We start from the raw sequence: 20,625 nt of genomic DNA, 5'->3' as shown, positions 1-20,625 counted from the left end.
AAAGGAACACAACCGTAGAAGAGAATGGAAATAGGAGTCACACAAAACAAATGAGTTGTTGGGACAATTAGCTAAGCAGCATGGCACACAGAGAACACGCATGGACTCTGGGGTAACTCACACCCGCTTTTGCCTGCTTCAGCCCACTGTTTTATTTTGAGCAAGTTGTTTACCTTCTCTGTGCCACACTTTCTCCATCTAAAGAAATGGGATGAACAGTACCTTCTTTATCAGATTACTGTGAGAATTAAATGAGAAAGCTTATGTAGTATACAGTAAGACAAATATTTTTAGTAATAATTAGCAGCAGTAGCATCACGAATTCAGCAGGAAAGACAGGGCTAAAAAGTAACAATTATTACCTTCACTTTATAAAGGATTTCAGTAAAGATGAGAGGAATTGTTCTCTATGTCTAGAAAAAAAGAAAAAAAGGTAAAGAGAAAAAAGGGAGGCTAGTTGGAGCAAGAAAATCTTCCCCCTTAATCATGATGAAGCCATAGACTGAACTACAAAAAGAACCTTTGAAATATAGTAATGGGAGTCAAGAAGGAAGGGGGAAAATCTGCCACAGATGATTTAAAAACTCACTAGCAAGGGTTCACCTGGATGTTATTTAATAACCTCTAAGTTCACTTAGCAGAGAATGCCACTCTTGCCAAGACAAATAAACGTATACTTGAGTTCTTTTCCATCTATCACACTGACAGTAACCCTTAGGAACTGTAACCCATTTATCATCAGAAGACAGAGCACTGCTCTCTGATGATAAATGATTTACACGGCACAGGACTTCAGCGGTGGTACCAAAAGATAAGACAAGTCACAGAAGAGAAAGGGTAACCTGAGAAAGGTAGCCTTCTCTGTGATGAGCATTGTTTTGTTTCTTACTTTAGGATAAAGGTTCTGGTGATGTGTTTCACTTTTTTTTTTTTACCTCTCTGCACATTCTGTGGCGGGATCTTCACCAAAGTATTTTAATATCTGTTCTTTTGACCTCTTCATTTCTGAGGGTATAGAAGAGTAACTCTGGATTGCTTACAATAATCATGAGTATGTTATAGATGGAATATCACTTTTGATGGAAATAATAGGAATCTCTTTAAATATCAGAATTCTCTGAAATAATATCTTATCATTACCCATAAGCATGTAAACAAACACTCACACATATATAATGCTTCTAACTTCTCCACTTCTGGAATTTTTTTCTGTAATTATTATTATTTCAAATGCCATAGATTATACTCTCCTAGTGGTTGCCTATCAAACACAAAAACAAAAACCAAAAAACCTCTTTTTACCTCTTTTTTTTTTTTTATAGGCTAGTTATTTCCCACCAAAACTCAAAAAGAGGGGGAAATGAACATCTTAATGCCTTAAGCAAAGCATCAAAAAGGCAAAGGCTAGATGAATTCATGAAGTATGCAAAGAGGTGGCAAGAAGTTAATAAAAGATGCTACATTCACAGCGGGCTTTTTATTGTATTTATTTGCCATTCCTTTTCATGAGGACTATTTCAAAGTTAAAACCATTTAGTTTTATGTCATTTAGTGCTACATGAATGAGAAATCATTTAGTTCTTTTTTCTTTTTTTTTTCAATAAGAGAGTGTAGGTCTCCATACTAAGTAATGCTAAAACATCTGGAAGGCAGAGTCAGGCAGATTACAATTTTTCATGTCATTATTTTTCTTTTGTGAAGAACAACAAAAAGTCTGAAGTTAGATTTTGAAGAAAAATGACTATTCCCTGATCAAGGCTACCCCTGTTAAAAAAAAAAAAAGTCACAGCAGAGTTTCTTTCACAATATTCTAAAGCTTTTCAGATCTACAACAAGAAACATTGTTCATACGAATGGATAATGGAGTTGAATATTACATTGTTATAAAGTTAAGTATTAAGTGAATGACTAGAAACTTTGAGCAGCTCTTTTATATTGCACTGTACCAAATGCTATGGGGGAAAAAAGATTTTCCTCTAAAAATTCAGAACTGAAGAAGTTCTATGAAGTAAAATCCATTTACTCAAAATAAAGAGGGATTCGCTAAATCGATCTTCCAACCAAAAAGCAACTCTTACGTCTCTGCGTGTCTGTGGGCTTCCTTTTCTAAGCTTTGGTATCCTCGGACAGTTCCTAAATAAGAGGGTAGCAATTACGAAGAGCAAAGACCATGATTCACATAGAGTTCCATGCTCCACAGTGCAGGCAGTGGACACTAGGGTTTATTCCACTACACCTTTTCTTTTTTCTCTCTTCCCACTGGCATAATGAGTTGCCACTACAGGCTTAGCAAAATAGTACCTGTCACTTTCAGATGTTTAATATTACTCTCTAAAGGGTATCGTAACACCCTGTCAAACCAGCACAAGTCGAATATGAGACCTCGTCATAATGTAAAATGTGTTACTCAGTCACCAATGATTTAGACAAAATGCATCTTAGGAAGATGTAAGTGTGGAGCTGTGCTGGCTTGTAAAGCTCGCTCGCCAGCCACCTGTAGACGCCAGAGAGAATGGCCCGTCCACCTTGCAGTCCATCAGTAACAATAACTCCAGAGGGACAAAATTTTAAATTCCCATTTTTCTTGCTTGTCATGACAACCATTTTTTTTCTTTCCTCCCAGTCCAGATTTAGAAGCACTGTCAACACCATAATTTATTGATAGAGTTGGACCATTAAGATGATACACAGTATATCCAGAAAGGAGATGTTTTTTCCCTCACGTTATCTCATTATTCCTTGGCCCAGATCTGGTGAAAGCTTGATGGTACCATAATACAATTGATTCAGAAAATAACAAAAGTATTTTGCTTAACTAAAGGGTATTTGTCGTCACTGATATGCCATGCAATTAACCAAATTAAACTGACTGGCTGATACTATAATTATTTCATGTTCAAAGAAATACAACACTACTCGAAAAGAGCAGGTATGGTCTAGAAGTGAGAAAATATAACTGAGCATTAGAAGGTCAATAGCATTAGGAGATCTGCTTTTGACACATATTAATAATTTAAGCTATTTACCTATGCTTTTGCAGGCCCTAAGTTACACCACCTCTATACGGAAGGCAATGAAATTGCATCTGTCATAAAGGAATTCTGGTGAAGTTTAATTAGCACTTATGATCTTTAGACAGGTAAAGGTAATTAACATTTTTAAAACTTTTTTGATGCAGGTGGAAGTAGTATATGTTGACACTAAATTGTCACTGATTCTTTTTCTATACCTTTCCCCCATCCTTTCATAGCTTGGATTATAAGAACTCTAAGACACAGATACCTTCCTAGTGTCTTACCACCAACTCTTACCCATCATTCTGCTTCTAACTGCTAAGCCATATAAGTGAACACATGCTTTTGTTCGTATTTCTTTATTGTTGCTAATTCCCCTTGTGCTTCCCATTTAAGTCCCATAATCAAATGCATGACATGAACCTGGATTCATAATGAAAGTGTTTACTTTCCTTATGATTAACTTCCCTGTGTAATTAATGCCCCAGGTCCTCTGGGCAGTCTTATGACATCTACTCTGCTTTTACATGCTACCTGTCAGCTGAATACATTTTCATATTTCAGAAGGAGGTGGAAAGAAACAAGAAAGCTTCTCGCTGACTCCCATTCTAAAGAGATTATTTTTACCAAAAAGTATTCGCAATTATATTAGCTATTTTCATCACTTATATAAAGTGCTCTATTGGCTGATCCTCACCTGAGAAGATAATGATTAAATTACAAATGTAAATAGGCTCCCATCAGAGACAATTAGGAACACCTTGAGGAGTTTTTAACAATATAAGGGGAAAGAGGGCAAGAAAGAGACAAAAAAGCTGGCAATAGGGGCAGCAGTGAGGTTATGACCACAGGGCGCAGAAATTCCCAGGTCCCTCTGGAGCTTTCCTGAGGGACCCACCGAGATTCTGTACTGCAGGTGTCACATCAGACCTCTCGTCTGCCTGCAGTGCCCATATCTGTTCACTCAGACCAAACCGTCTGGAAAGGGGGCTGAGAGCTTGCTGTGGTAGCTCTGCTTTCTCTGAAGCCTCCTTGGAAAGTACTCTTCAGCCAGAGCTCAGGCTGTTTGCCTTAAAAGGATAAAATATCTGTAGGAGAAAAAAAAAAAAACTGTAGCTGGCTACAGAGACATCACATACCAGAAGGAGAAGCGCTACAAGCCCTGTACCGCTCGTCCAAGGGAGGCTCAGTCACTGTTTCACCTTTATACACCGAACATTTCATAAAAGCATCTGGGACACCAGGAAGCAGTCTTATTGGCTAACACAGCAGCTCCCTTCAGTGAGAGTGGAAAAACAAACTTGGGTTGATGGCTGATCCTGATGTGTCATATTTGAACCATGGCCATGGCTCATGGCTGGCAGGAAAGAGGAAGTGTACTTACCCACTGAAGGGAGCTGCTGCCACTTTCTGTGCCCCAGGTCCTTGCGGGTAACCCCAGAGAGCACAGTGAAACTGACATGTGCGGCTGCTATGGAAATTGGGGAGCTGGAGCTGCCTTGCTCCACTGCAAGCAGGGCACTGGGATTGGTAAAAGGGAACCAAGGAAACTGCTTTCCCAAAGCATGGGAATTCAAGGAGCCTGTAACGGCTGACATGGAACGGGCCGCAGAAAAGGTTCTCAGTCCTGGCTGCATATCAGAATCACCTTGGGAGCTCAAATAATATACCTCCACCTCTGGGCCACCAGATAGCAATTAAATCAGAATCTCTGGAGGTGGCACCCCCCCAGGAAAGATGTTTCCTAAATTCCCTAGGTGATTCTAATATGCAGCCTAGGGTTGAGAACTGATAGACCAGGTAAGGTAATGATTACTTACCTGGGAGAATAAACAATAAGGCATTAACTAAATAGTATACACCTATAATTTGCAAAAAAAAAAAATCTGCTTTTCTTAAGTCCCTAGTACTTAAAGGTTTTAGCCAATAGAAACATTCTTTAAGTGGAAAGTTTATCCTGTGGCTTTAATCTCTCTCTCTCTCTCTCTCACTCACTCACACACACACACACACACACACACCCTGTTGTCTTATCAGAGTGTTTCCTAAATTGTGCTGTTCATTGCAATTATCTGAGGAATCTTTTAAAAATACTGATGGCTGGCTTCCACCCCCAGACATTCTGATTTTAATTGGTTTGGGTTTTTTTTAAGCTCCCCAGATGATTCTAATGTGCAGCAAAGTTTGGGAACCATGGTCCTATCTTATTTTTTCCACTTTTCCCAAAGTTCTTCTGCTTCCTAGTTAACTACTGGTGAACACATACTCGCCTGAGAACAGCCTATACGGTATTTATTAGGATTTCATGCAATTGCCTAATCCTCACATCCCTTTGGGAAGCAGAAGAACCTAGTGGCTAAAGAGAATGGCTCGCAAGTTCAAATTCAGATTCAGCCTTTTATAAAGTGTGTGACTTTGAGCAAGTTACTTAGTTTCTCTGAGTTTTAGTGTCCTGTTCCTTGCTGTCATGAAATAGGATAATCTGGAGTCTTCCTCACAAGGTTGTTTGATACAAAAGACAATCTATGTAAAGCACAGGGAGCAGTGGCCTGCCACAGAGTAGGTGCTCAATAAATGTTAGCCATTCTGACCTATTCTTTCAGAAAGAGTGATGCACTGACTTGCCCTCCTCATTCCTTTTTCTGCACTGCACAGTGGACTGTATGAAGACCACCAAGCCCTCCCTGGTATCAGACTAAGGAATGTTTCAAAGGGACAATACAAGGCATTCAAAACAAGCACTGGTCTAAAGGGAAACACCTTAATGATTTTCTGCCAAAATCCCAGCATGGCTCCCACTCCCAGAGGAGGCCAGCCTCTGGTAGATTCCAATTTGGGGGTCACAAAGTACTATCTTACTTGCAAATTCCATTCCAGTCTCATTGCCTGTTCACTTGCCCGCAAAGCCCATCGCTCCTTTCCAACTTCTTTGCAAACATGGCATAGCTTTCACAATAGTCATCTCGCGTTGCCCTTTCCTGTTCCCCTGACACACATCTCTTCTTCCCACTCTCTCCTGCTTTTTTCCTATTAATAACTCTGAATATAAAATCCATTCAGAAACAAGACACTTTTGAGAGTATATTAGTAGTCCCACCTTTTGTACAACATCTGTTTTGGGTAGCTACAGATTTTGAGCCCTTGTTGATATTTACATGACAGTTTTGGAGGGAGAACATCCCTCTCTCTTACAAACAAAATATACTCAGAGAGTTCAAACAGGCTGTACGTATTTAACTTCCCAGAAAATACACTTGAAGGAGATGCCGAGGAACGCAGTCAGATGGTGAGAGGAAAGGGGAATCGGTGTCAGCAGGCTGGGCGGGAGGAAGTGGAGAAGGGCTGTCAGGCATGGGGTGGTAAACAGCGCCAGCCCAACAGTTCAGATTAGGATTCAAAATGCCACAGATGCGACTGCATAATAAGCTGTTGCGCAGACTGGTAAATGCTGCTTTCAGCATGTGCTTATTTATCATATCGTCTTGCATTCTCAGAACGTGGAACACTCAAGTCGGAGGGTTTGAGTGCTAGCATCGGACCCAGTTCTCTGGGATGGGCAGCGGCACCTATGGTAGAGATGGGAGAAAGAGCAGCAGCCTGGTGTTCGAATCTGGTTGCTAGGATACTATGGAGACCCTCCACTGCTAGGCAGACAGGAAAAAAAAAATGTGTCCATATGCCTTATAACCTGCAAACAGCAACAATAGAAACATCGTCTGCCTTCTTCTACCCTTTCCCATTAGGAATCCAAACCCAACTCTTCAGTGAAATAACAAGTAGCAGGAGCTTGGAAATGTGGCTCAGTAGAGCAAGGAAGTTGGTCATTTATATTCTCAGGCAGTCTCTGGAGCTCCTCTATTGAAGGGCTTATCAGTATTTTCATTATAAGCTGCATTTTAGGGGCAAACAACTATGCTTCAAAACACCCTCATAGGGTTTAGGGTTTTAGCAGCCTGGTTTTATTTTTATAAAGGCTGCCACAACTTCAATTTTACTGCATAGACTATGATGTCAAATTAACAATCAAATTGGATAGTCTATTAGAATAATGTTAAGTTGGAACTGAACTCCTCCACAAGAACAAGAGAGATGAATTTCAAAAATCGACTTCAGGTTCAATTCTCATCTGGGTCCGGTTCGCCTGGGTATGTGAGGAAACTGCCATGCTAGTCTGTGGCACAAAATTAGATTGTTTCCAGTGGGAACATTTAGAAGTGAGTGGAAAGAGGAGCTTGCTTTCTTTAAGAGTGGAACTCAGTTTCTTTAAGAGTTTTAATCATCTGCTGCTTGGTTAAATTAAATATTCTTACCTAGTCAGGAGAGTTATAGCTATTATCAGGACTGTGCTGGTGGGAGATGGGGGACTGGAGTGACATCTGAGATTCAGAGCTTTATTAACAGGTAGCAATTAGTCCTTGGTGTAAAGTGCACGCTTTTGTGCACACACCTGCATGCATGCACACGCACACACACACACACACACACACCCCTCAATTATTCTAACAACAAGCGGAAGTGCCCTCTCACCTACTCATCCTGATTCTCTCTGGCCTAAACTTGCTTCTCCTCAATTTCCACCACGGTATTCTGTTACAGCCACTAGCTGCTGTTGTTCCCCAGCTGTACCCTCTGCTTTCTTTTGCTGTCTTTTCCCTTTGCTGATGGCCCTCCTCACCTTAACCCCACCCCTCTTATCCCATCACCACTCACCTAAATCATGGCCATCGATCAAATACTTACTTTAAATACCTCTACTTCCACAAGAGTTTCTGATACCATAAAATTAAATAGGCTCAATTATATTTTGCCACCTGTCTTAGGTATCGCCTCTGTGACTTACCTTACTCTGCTTTCTAGAATATTTACTTGCGCAGTATTGTTAACCGCTGGTTAACTCCTTCATAGGACTTACACAATTCTCGTCTCTCATGCATGACACTAACTTGCACATGGCACATCCCATAAAAGTACGGAACTGAGCTATACGGCATATTTGAAATTTAACTGCTACCTTTGAAGAAATCTATGTTTTAATATCATGCCATCTATGATTACACTAAAATCCTAGAATTCTCCCAACTTCCTACAGAATTTAACAGACAGCCTTTAGGAAGATTCTATTTCTCCTGAAATGTACTAATGTCAAGGTTTAAAAAAAAATCAGATAAGATCTTGTTAAAATTAATGTCTCCCTAAAAATAAGATAATATATTTCTTTCTATCCTCAGCTCTCCAAAGTACTTCGCAATCAAAAGGCGTAACATTACAAATCAAAATATGTCATCATTCTTTGAAGTTCAGTTATCTCTAGGGTGAAAAGCAACAGCTTAACAAAAATACAGAGACACTAACAACTTCTGATAGGAACTCAAGTCTTTATAGACCAACTGAAAAAACAGAGCCCTATGACAGCAAAATGGAAAGGATTTGAGAATATTTACAATAGGTAAAGGGTTTAGATCAACATACCAGTGACAGAATGTTCTAATCTATTACAGAGTCAATTTTCAGGAATAAAATAGCATGAAATAAAATTACTTTAAGAATCCACAAGAACCACTCTATATACATAATCAACAGGCTGATCTCATAAAATGAATATTTTTATATAGTTTTCATTTTTAAGGGTTTATTTGCTTAATTTAATTCAAAACATATAGTCTAATAATTTTACCTTCTCAACTAGATATTTGGTAGCAGTAGAATATAGATTCCAATCTGCTAATCAGTTCTTTGCTCTTCAAATGACAACAGAAAAAGGGCTTAAGGGTTATTTCTAGACACGTGTGAAAGAGACAAACCAAAACAACCCCCCTGCTTCACAGGTGCAGCAGGAGTGCCCCAGCTCTGTGCTAGAATCTGACACAGCCTTCCCTCCAATTCCAGCTTACAGGGAAAATTCCAAACCAAATATGTTACGTTAATTTATATTTTACAGTTTTTTAAATGATCAAAAAAACACTAAAAAAATAAGTTTTTAAAGATTCTAATCCTCAGAAGATAACCTCGGGAAGCAAAAAGTAAACAAACATATTTGCACACATAGATAATTGAACAGGACATTCCCTGGGCAGTCACCTATATCCAACAGAAAGAGAATAGAAAACTACATGACCATGAATTTGAAATCAATTTTAGACTATTTAGATGGTTTCATGTTAACTCAAACTCCCAATAATCTGTAAGTTTAAGAATGATGACCAAATTTAACTTGTACTAAAAATAAAATATAAAGATATAAACACTTGTTGTCAGTAAGTTGGTATAATCAAATTATTTATAGTGAAATAAACAGAAATTCAAACAAGTCTCCTTCACTTTGGCAAGAATTCCTAATTCTTTGTGGAACCATCTTGCACAATCATTCAAATGACATAAGAATAATCGTTTTGCATACAATATACTTCTCTTTCTCTTACCAAAGGTACGCTCTACACTTAAGCCAATTTTATTCTAGTTTTCTTTATGTAAGTGTGAAAAAAGAACAGATGTTTTTCCAAAATTATTTAAGCTTGGAAGACATTCATTCTATCGTTTTCTTCAATATAATCCTTCAGAATCACCAAAACCATCACGGTGATACCTTAATAGTTGACTTCCTTAAAGCACAAGTTATTAAATAAATATCAGAACGCACAGTATGGTTCAACAGATAAAATGTTTATTATGACAGAATGTTGTGAATTATTTGCCACACTAATTTCATCTTCCACCATGGATTTTTAAAAATATCTAGTTGCTCTACATGTCAAGCACTAAGAGATTTCTAAAACTTACCACATTATACAGCTCAGTCCCTACTGCCTAGATTCCTTTAGATCTTGTCTGATAGAATGTTTCACTGGAGTTATCAGCTGGCTTGATCATGCTTCAAATAAAACCTATTCAAATTGTCTTTTTATAAAAGCAGAGTTTGCTCTGAGTTACTCCAAATTCCTGCAGATACTAAAATGAGATCCTATGGAATGCTGAAAGACGCAGAGAGCTGTCTTTGACTTATTTTTTTCATTATGCAAAACTTGGCCCTGGAGAGATGGCCATGTACCTCATTAGCTAAAACAGGCAAGCATGTCAGGACTGCAAGTTAACTTACCAGAGAAAGCTGAAGTGGATTCAGATCATTCAGGTTTCGAAAGCAGATCTAAATCTACTGAACTGAACTATCAGGGCAACTCTGTGAGGTTAGAATCTCAGAAATGTTTATCCTTATTGTCTCTTCCCCACACTCACAGAATACAAACTTCTCCTTAAACTAAACCTGCATGAGGAACAGCAAATGCTCTACTGCAACCAACAAGGATAGTTACACGTCTAAGTTTTCAAAAGTATCATTAGTACATACTCACAAGCCACCCCCCCCCACACACACACATCCAATAAACACAAATGGAGACAATCAAATACTCTTTCTCCTTATATTAAATCTTTGTGTTTATAAAGTGAAGGGTTCCCAGGGACCTCATATTATTATGTAACACGTGTCATCCAGCCAACGTGATGCTGTTAGGAATAGAGTAACAAAACCCTTCGTTTTATCAATTATGTCATTATCTATTAACTTAAAATACCATTCATCTGGGTGCTCATTCTATATTAACTTCATGCTCCTGCCACTTTACTCTCCATAAGAACTCTGAGTTGAGTGGAGTATAACAAGTTTCATTCAATTTTCCCACCCAAGTTGCGAAGCCCACTGACATCAGAACTACACAGTTGTCTAAAATGCTAGAACAATACCAGAGTAGTTGCTTCAGAAGCCAGGAGTAAGGCAAACAATGTGTCCACGTTGTCAATAAAGATAAGTGTACTTCTCTGTATCTGACCCTAGAAACATGCAACCCTCTTGGGAGACAGAGGCACCCCATTAACAACATTATATAAACTCCTTAAGGAAAATAAGCAATATTCTCCCTCAGATGTTATTAAAAAAATATTTTTAAAAAAAATCTACAGACTAGGCTTCCATTTGTGGATTGTAAATGTCGTCGGATTCTGGAAATCAAAATATCTTCCCTTTTATATGTGTATTTGCTTATTTTGGACACTTTGATGATGCCAGAACATCAGCTTTGAACGGTACCAGCGAGAAACGCCGGCATGTAGAGAAATCCGGTAGCGCCACGAAAGCATAGAAAGTAAGGGTGATAGCAGACGCATTTCATTTCAAGTCTGATGAGCCTGCAGTTAGGATTTTCCGGTTGGGCAGGTTTGCCAGGGCATTTGGGAGACGGGGCTTTCTATGTATACTCACACATACACAGCTGGACACACACCGGGGGCGCATTCAAACTCTACGTACAGTAGGTGGCCTATATGAATTTATTTTAAAGAAAAAAAAAGAATAGCTTGACATCTGGAAAAGACACGAAGGCAACGTAGGTGCAGTGAGTCTGACTCTGAGAAACGTGCACAGCCCCGCCAGAAGTGCCCGTTAAAATGAAACATTTCTGAGGATGAGGACAGACACGGCAAGCGGGAGGGGCGGGGGCCGACAGACAATACAGAGACCCGCAGCTCCCCCACCGACAGGGTGCCACACGGACCCGGAGCGTAACCCCTGCTTACTGTGGACTCTTGGGGTAGAAGGGCAGAGTCACATGGCTGAGATCCTGGATGTCGAAGGCGGTGGGCTCAGCGGAGATCGCCTGCCGCTTGGTGCGCGGCTCGCCTTGCAAGGTGCTGGCGCTCTGCTTCTGCGCCTGCTGGGTGGCCGGCCGGATCACCGAGCGGTACTTGTCCAGCTCGTTCTGCAGCTTCTGGATCAGTTCGTCCTTCTGATCCAACTCCAGCTCCAGCTCGTCGATGAGAGCATCCCGCTGCCTCAGCTCCTCGATCTTCTCCTGGAGCGCGTACTGTAAATCCCGCAGGGTGCCCATGCTCCTCCGGGCTGCCGGGGGCTCCTTCCTGCCGCCGCTCCGCGTCTTGGGGCGTCCTCCCCTCTCCGATCAACTTTCCCCAAAGTCGCTGCTGCCTCCCGAGTGCGAAAGCTTCCTACTTGAGACCAAAGCCAGCCCTGGCTTCTGAGCATGCCCAGTCTCCCGGCTCCAGCCACCGAGAGTTTCAGGGCAGATTCCACTTCTCCGGGCTGTGAGGCTGAGCGCGGGGATGAGCCAAAAGGCAGGTCGAGCCGGGATTCAACCTGAACCTCGGTGGGCGCCGCGGCGCCAGGGAGAAGAGCCGGGAGCGCGACGGCAGGGCAGCGGGAGAAGGGACTCGGATGGGGGCTCCGAGGCCGCGGCGGGTGTGCCCGGGTCACTCACGCCGGGCGCCGGAGGAAGCCGGCGGAGCGTGTGGGGAGCCCGATAAACCTCTGAGCGCGCCGAGGGCTGCGCGGGCGGAGCGAGGCGGGAGCAGTACCTTGGGGGCGGGGAGGCGGGCGGGAGAGGACCGGGAGGACCCCGCGCAAACTCGGGAAGCGCTAGCCGGCTCCAGAGCATACCAGGCTGGAGGACGTGGGGCTACACTCCCGGCGACGAGGGAGGGCAGAGCGGGCTCTGCATCCTCAGCGCGCTGACTTCTGCAGGTGTCTGGACCGCCAGCCTCACCAAGAAAGGCTCCCCAGCCTGTGGCTGAGCTCTCGCGTCTTCCACGCAGCCTTTCTCACGGGGAGCGCCTCACACAGGTGGCTAACGCTTGAAAACAAACTTGCCTCTCAGGAAAGGAGAGCGTATCCGTGCAGGGGAGGGATTTCCATTCACATCCAGGTGCCTTTGGGGATGGGGGAGGGAGCTTCTGATTTTTTTTCTCCCCCGTAAGCATTGCCAGCTCCTGCAAATGACTTCCCTTTCCGCTCCTTTCAAACACGGATTAACGAACTCTTTTTTGGGCAAGGGTCGAAACGGGATTGGGCCCCAGAGGGCTGCTCAGCTTCCCCACTGCCCCTCCCACTTAAGCCAGTGTCTGCGGAATAGTTTATGGAAGCGTCTTGCCCCTTCCCTGTGCTGAATTCGGGGCGGGGAGCGCAGGGCGGGTCAAAATCATTGCAGAGTTCCAAAAAGTTCATCCTGAAATGGAACCATATCTTTGAAATTACTTCCTTGACAACAACCAAGCCGTTAGGGCTGTATCCTTCCACTTGAATGGCAAGACACAAACTTCGAAGAAGAGGGAAAATCTTAAAGAAAAGGAGGACCCTAGACGGGCTGTGGCAAAGTGCCGCCCCACCTCCACATACTCCCACCTCCAACCCCATCCCTGCCTGCTCAATATTTTCCTAAAATGATGACAATTTAGGTAGCATCCTTTCTGTCCAAGGGTAATTCTCCCATCGTGTTTAGAATCCTCCATAATACTTAAATTCCTCATATTTACCTAAATCTTCACCAAATCATTTAAAATTTTAGCATCTTTACTGCAGTCCTCTAATTACTGTTCTTGAGAACTCAATGTTATAATCCTCGAGCTCTATTTGGCCATTCCTTAACACCAAATAAAACAAAGTAGGTAGAAAATAGATTAAAATTCTGAATTGCAATCCAGAACTATTCACTGGAATCTAAATTTAGCCAAGGACATATATATCAGTCCCCCCCAAAAAAGTGCTCACTTTTGCTATTGAATACACAGCCTGTTCTAAGTAAGAAGAAGAAAAGAATGGGGAGGGGGAGGGGAGGAAAGAAAAGAACAGAGCCGGCTAGTCAATGTCACATTTATAAGCTTTTTGATTTAAAGTGTACTTGTTTGTAATTAGAAGTATAAATGTAAAAGGATATATAGTCCTAAACATTCTTGCACCCAGATGATGATTTAATTCTCTCAGTACAAATGATATAAGACACTTAATTTTTCTGCTTTCCAACATGGATATTTTCAGAAGTGCGTTTCTTTCAGAATGTAATATATAAAGTGGATAATTCCCCAGAATAAGCATGAATAACTTACAGATACTGATAGCAGCAAGTAGGAGTTCTGAATTATTGTTGTTTTAATTAAAACTAAACCAAGCAGAAGTGCTCTGGCTTTGTATAACTGACTCCATTCTAAAAGAGCTTCCGTGACATTTTCCTTCTCCCAGGAAAAAGGCCAAATTCTTATCTTACTTAACCTATGGGAATTCTTTAATTCCATGGCAAAATGTCTAAAACTAAATGAGACTTTTTTTCCCTATAGATCTATTATAGGATCCAGGAGCCCAAGAGTTTATGTCTAAAAATATATCAGGAGCAATGTATAGGGGACATCATTAGACAACTGCTAAGCAGAGTTATGTTTTAAGGTTCATTTGAGGCTTAAATGGGGTTTACTTAATGTCTTTGAGCAGCACAAAGTAGAGAAGATTCTTCTTCATTTGTAGAAAGCTTGTCTACATGTAAAAAGGATAAAAGAAACTAAAGCATTTTCCCCCCAAAATAAAAAATAGCAGTTCAACCAAAAAAAAAAAAAAGTCAGGTTTTTTTTTTTTTTTAACAAAAGTGAAGTTTCTTCCACTGTTATGTAAATATTTTTCATTATTTAAGCTATCATATCTACATGCCACTATAGAATATATCCATGTTACATTTTCATTTTAAACGGGATTCTTGTGATACAAAATATATTCCTTGATGAATCCCATAGTGAGAGTCAGGAATCTGTTGTAATAAATGCAAAGAAACTAAACAGCTGAGAAGATATGACTATTACAATTGACTTACACTTTAAAAGGTATTCAAGGTGTCAGAACATATTTAGTTGTATTAGCCTATACAATGAAAAAGTAAAATTGCCCTTAAATACTTTATAATTGTATATGCAAAATCCAGAATTCTAGGCTCTTCTCTTCCATTTTTAAAGTCAAAATAAATATTTTAAGTAAGTTTTTCAATGATGTTCTTGACTGTTCGTTTAAATCTTGAGGGACCCTGGTTTTCTATCTCAACCTTTTGAGTGATTCCAGTATGTTCTTAAATATCTTTTGCATTGTATTTGGTAAATGCTGGAAATAAATTTTACATAAATAATCAAGGTTTTGTAGCTTCATTTCAACAGATTTTACTATATGTCTTATAGCAAACTTAATTGGCTAAGTTATAATATCACAGATCAGGCACAAGTCTACTTCCTGCTATTAGGCTACCACAAATTTGGAATGGAGTGGAACTGCATATATTGCGCTCTCCCACTGCCTTTCTGGGATGAAGTCTTGATGTTAGATGCTGAAGCACAGAACAATGCAATTTTGAAGGAACTTAATTTATACACTAGAATTCCATAGTCAACTCACAACCTACTTTCAGCAGTCTCTCTTTGTTGTAGCTCTAACGGAAGCAAAGTTCCACCATTAGCCAGACCCACCTGTGGCATATTGATGCTCTTCAATTTTGCATGCAACCCTCATGACTGAGAATAAATATTATCACACCTTCCTTGATGGAATCTCAGAATCACTTAATGAGACATTCAGTAATTCAGCTTTATCATAATGCTGGCCATTAAAAAAAAATAAAGTCTTTAGAATTTATTATCCTACACTAAAAACATAATTAGCCTCAAAAGAACTCTGATAATTTCGTCATCCAGCTGCCCGTTCCACTGGTGCTACATTTCCTGCAGGAGTCTAAGTTTGAAATTTTCTTCTGCCATTTCATGTACATGTCTTGAACAGCAAAAACCAAAACCCAAAACAAACAAAACATAGATGAGCTATGTTTTGGGTCATGGAAGCCTCCCCTTGCAGAAAATTGCTAGAAGTAACAAGTAACTCTAAGAATCTACATATGAAGGTTACCATTACTGGTAAACATACTGGCTTGCTCAAAACTATTCTTCTTAATCAAGACCACAAGAAAAATAACTAACTTCCTGGAGCTCTTAATGCATGACAGGCACTGTTCATGTAACCCTACGAGTTGGACATTATTATTATTTCCATTTATATTTGACAAAAGGGAGGCAGAGGATCTCCCACCCAATGAATATCAAAGCCTGGATTCAAATAAAGACCATTTGATGCAGAGCTCCATCCCATACCCCCTGCCCCTCATTGCCTTCTGCAGGACTTCTGAGGGTTGCTAATGCCTTGTTCTGGATCCCGAGATATAAGACACTACTTAACATTAACTAGCCTGACTTTGGGGTTGGGTATGTGGAAAGAGGAGAAATTTGGAAAATCCTAAAAGAGCAGGAAAAGATTTTTTAAAAGTTCCTTTTCCCAAAACTGTCTCCACTTCAGCCCCATTTCATCTTGGTTTAGGGTCACCAACTTGCACCCATTTGCCTGGGACTGTCCTGGTTTTAATACTAAAATTGCTTGGGACTGTCCTAGTTTTCAAACTGAAGTCCTAAGTACCCCTTGGTCCTGGGCAAACCAGGATGGTTGGTCGCCCTATATAATTCAGGATTGCAGAACAGAACCTCTCTATTTTATATTTTCACATTTTGTGTTCAAAGTTACTGATAGAAAAGTAAAACCAAGGAAGATCTGTAATAATAATACCTATTATTTTAAGCGCATTACAAACCCCCTTATGCATTTGTTTGTGTGAATGTGTTTTAGGAAAGCAATCATCCCATTTCAATGCATAATAATATACCACAGGAATTGTCTTTGGACTGTAAGGGGAGATGAGTCAGACAATAGAATTTTAATTATACTTTGATAAATTAGACAAGGATTCAAGGCTCTCTTTTTGGTTTATCTTTCCTATAAAAATCTAGAATTTAGACAGATTGGCTTCCTATAGATTAAGCACAACAATTCAAGCTCCTGCTATTTGATTTAGTCCTATAAAATTAGATTATTCTTACTACTGTGTTTGGTGGCTAGATTTGGCCACCAGGAATGCATATTTAAATGAATATAAGTAAAAATTCTAATGGTTGAGTTGTTTAGAAGTCATACTACCGAAATGATAAGTTCTGGATGGAAAAAGAAAAAAAAAACCCTAAAACATTAATGATGAAAAACTTACCGCAGAGACTTGGAAAGTAATAGTGCATTATACCATACTTGCTAATGTGCTTAGAGTTTAATACCGAATTAGTGTCATAGTTAATATTACTTGAAATGAATTCTTATATTCTGCTGCTTAAGATGATGGTAAGTTATTATTGGACCCCAGCCTAAACTAATGTGCATGGAAATCCATGCACTATCTACCAAGAAGACAATTTCTTTGTACTCTTTACTCAGCTGACCATTTCCAAAGACCAAAAGAAATAAAAGTTTTTTAAGAAGAAATGTATTAAGTTTTCCGTGGTTCTTTCATAAATGGAAACATTTTTAATGCATAAAACGGCATTTAAAATGCTTTCTTCACAAAATATTTTACTGCATTTTAAGTCCAGTGAATATATGCATGAGAATGCAACATAATAATATCTCCCGTATCTGATTAAGAAATTAGTTTCTCAATTCCATTTCAGTGATTTTTCTGGCATATTAAATGTACATCATTTCCTAACTCAATGCATCAATATTTCCCACAAAACATTCAAAAATATTTGCAAAAGTAATTTTGCATTTGAAAACATATTTGACAGCATGTGACTTAGAGGAAAATAGCTCTGAATCAATGATTTTTTTATTGTCGCTTTTATTTTAAATAGCATTTAGCAGCTGATATAACTTGGCCATTTTCTTCCCACTTGTTTTGTAATCAAAATTTAAAGTAAAAGTGAAAAACCACACTTTGCTAGCGAACTTATTAAAATTAGTAAGGTGGGAAAGTACTGAAGATGTAAGAAAAACAATAAAATAGAAGTTTGAGTGAATCAGAGTTTTATCAGTAAATAACTTGAATGAACTGGGCAAGAGAAAAATGGCAATACATTTGTTTCGACTGTGAGAATGTCAGAGATTTGGAGGAGAGGGGAAGCTGCAGTCAAAAAGATACAGTAGGGACATATAGAAATCTTCACTCTCATGAACTTAACTAGCTTCAAATTAAAGAAACTCTTGATATTTGATTTTTATATAATCATGAGATGGAAATCCAGAAATCCATCTCTAATGATAGGCAAATGAAGTAGTAGGCTGGTAAAACAAATAGATATCATTCTAGGGCCAAAATATGGTACCTGATATTTATGAAAGCATTACCCCTGGAACAAGGATGCATACACTATTTGCTATGTATTTGTAACCAAATGTAAAATTATCAGTCATTTTGCCCAATGTATATTTCTAGAAAAGAATAATTTCTCCCTTGTCCAGACTAGATTTTTTAAAATTCATTTTTCAAAGCACAGACTGGTAGGTAAGAATACTTTAAATATTAGTTGCTCAAATTTAAACTTAACAGACAAACATGCGAACACCTATACAATAAATAAGTTGCCCAAAACAGCAATATGTAAAGTATCATATGGTTTTAATGCCCCATACAAATAAATAAAAAATAGGGATTTCTACACTTTTGTTGGTATTAAGCAGAAGAATTAGTGTCTGTTTGAGTCATTGTAATATGTAAGAATGTTTTTACTCAAAGATCAGAGTTAATTTAAGGAGTTATTATGAAAAATTCATCTAAGTTTTTCATAGAATATAGTACAGTCAAAATTCTATCTATCTATCTTCCTTAGAAAAGCATCTATGTTAAATACCAATTTTAAGTGGAAAAAATGACAGGGTAACCTTCAAAAATTTATTTGTGGAAGGTTAAAAGCAATTGCTGCTGTTAGGCACATAGAGAACTTGGTGAAAACTGCTCATTTCCACTTTGCAGTGTCCACTGGTCAGACCCTCTCTCAGTACCCAGCAAGTAACTCTCAGCTGTCACAGAACTGAAACTCCCCTATGGTAGCAGCATTTCCACACATGGCCCATTATTTCAGTTACTTTATGCCCCTCTCACGGGCACTCCCAAAATACAAAGAACTGAAGGACTGATGACAACATCTGCCATGGTTTGACATCCCACCCTTCCTTACCTCCTGAACAAATAAAGCAAAGGTCTTATTCTTTACTAATAATGGATATCACAGAATTTTGAGCTGGAATGTACCAGAGAGATTATGTAATTCAACCTCCTCATTTCAAATTTCAGGAAAGTTAAAGGCCAAGGAAGTTAAATGACTCACCCAAGGCAGAGTTTAAAACCCAAGTCTCCTAATTCTCAGCATAGTGTTCTGAAAGTTATAATATGCATTCACTGGCCATTTTATTTATACTGTACATAGAAGCCTGATTCAGTTCACATGAAAATCCTCTTATCTCTTAAAAATTAATAGTTGTTAAAGTCAATTCAGAACACTTTAATTTGCTGCAGAGAACAAAATATAATAAAATGTCTTTGAAATGTCTAATTAGTTCTAGTATGCTTCTCCATATACTCAAACCATATGGAACTTTTGTTGCTACTTTCGGGATCTACATTACCTGAAGGAGAGAGTGTGTGTGTGTGTGTGTGTTCACACATGCCTCACAGATATGAAATCTAAACCACACCACCACACTCTCCAAATCAACCCTCGTTTATGTTAAAGTAAAGGTAGGTACATGAGGTGGATGCATTTTTTGCATCCACCTTATTTGACAAAGATCTATATGAGGAAATAGAGTAAACCATCTCTCTTTTTCTCTTTCCAGACACACAACTCAGGTGTCCTCACATTACAGGGTTTTAAAAGTCCTTAAAATACGAAAGACATCATTACCAAGAAAGAGAAAATTTGTCTGCAACTCATAGAAATTAAAAGGTAACACCTAAACTGTGAACTCTCAGAATTCAAACAGTGACACTTGTTTGAGTCCCTCAAATCATGTAATTGGTCTGAGACCATTTGACATTTTTAATGATCAATGACATTTTGACCATTTAACTTTAGAATATGCCAAAATGTGATTTTATTCATTTAGTATGTTCTACTGGAGTACCCTACAAAACTTTTGCAAAGAAAAAAAAACAAAGACAGTAAAGATGTATTTTAAAATGCATTGAAATACATAGCACTTAAAATTTGTATTACATTAATATTTTCAAATAAAATAATTTTGTACTTTAATATTCTAAGTATATGATCTTTTAATCACTAATCTATCTACAAGCAAATTATTAACACATTACATAATTTTCATATTCTGGAATGAGGGAATAGCCAATTGTGAGAAATTGGAATAATTGATGAAGAAAACACAAATAACCAAGAAAAAGCATATGGTAACAGCTGGTACAAAAGCTCAACTCAGTGGTCAATGGACAGCTTTGTTAGCAACCCAGTAACTCTAATTGAGAGCCCTCACCCATCAGAACATACACTACAACCCAGTATTTCCTCAAAATACGAACTAAAAGAATACTAGTTCCTTCAAATTGTTATTAGTATAACTAAAAAGGGTTCCATGGCCAAAAACGTTTGGGAGACACTGAAAAAATTCAATAGAACAGATTTCTCTCTATTATTTTTTCAGAATTTTTAATTTTCCCATGTGTACTGTTAATCTCCAAAATAAATATATAGTAAATATATACAGTTGATTTAAACAACTAGACTTTCTCTGTTCTAATACTTTAAGTGATGAACCTGAATGTATATGGTATTTAATGTTTAAACATAAATTAGACAATTTATTAAAAACTACAAGCACCTTCCCCATTTGTGGAATTCCTTATCAGTATTTACATACACAGCAGTATCAGGGACAAGAATATACAGTTCTGGAACCACCAACAGTACTGCCAACCACCAGTAT

At 38.9% G+C, this 20,625-nt stretch overlaps 1 protein-coding gene across 2 annotated transcripts in view; it reads right to left on the bottom strand.

The window, feature by feature from the left end:
* PRKG1 (protein kinase cGMP-dependent 1) overlaps positions 1-20,625 on the bottom strand; it is a 1,239,224-nt gene that overhangs the window by 1,151,122 nt on the left and 67,477 nt on the right. The window contains exon 1 of one of the 2 annotated variants that reach the window (XM_061195645.1): positions 11,580-12,085. The exons of the other annotated variant lie outside the window; for it this stretch is intronic. Within the exon in view, the coding sequence (XP_061051628.1) occupies positions 11,580-11,890 (311 nt within the window). The 5' untranslated portion in view covers positions 11,891-12,085. Of the gene's footprint in view, positions 1-11,579; positions 12,086-20,625 lie in introns of those variants that run through there. 2 annotated transcript variants of the gene reach the window in all.

This window comes from Eubalaena glacialis, chromosome 1 (assembly GCF_028564815.1).
Source record: "Eubalaena glacialis isolate mEubGla1 chromosome 1, mEubGla1.1.hap2.+ XY, whole genome shotgun sequence".
NCBI classification, from domain to species: domain Eukaryota; kingdom Metazoa; phylum Chordata; class Mammalia; order Artiodactyla; family Balaenidae; genus Eubalaena; species Eubalaena glacialis.
Note: the sequence above shows the minus strand (reverse complement) of the source record. Positions and strands in the feature narration are given on the sequence as shown.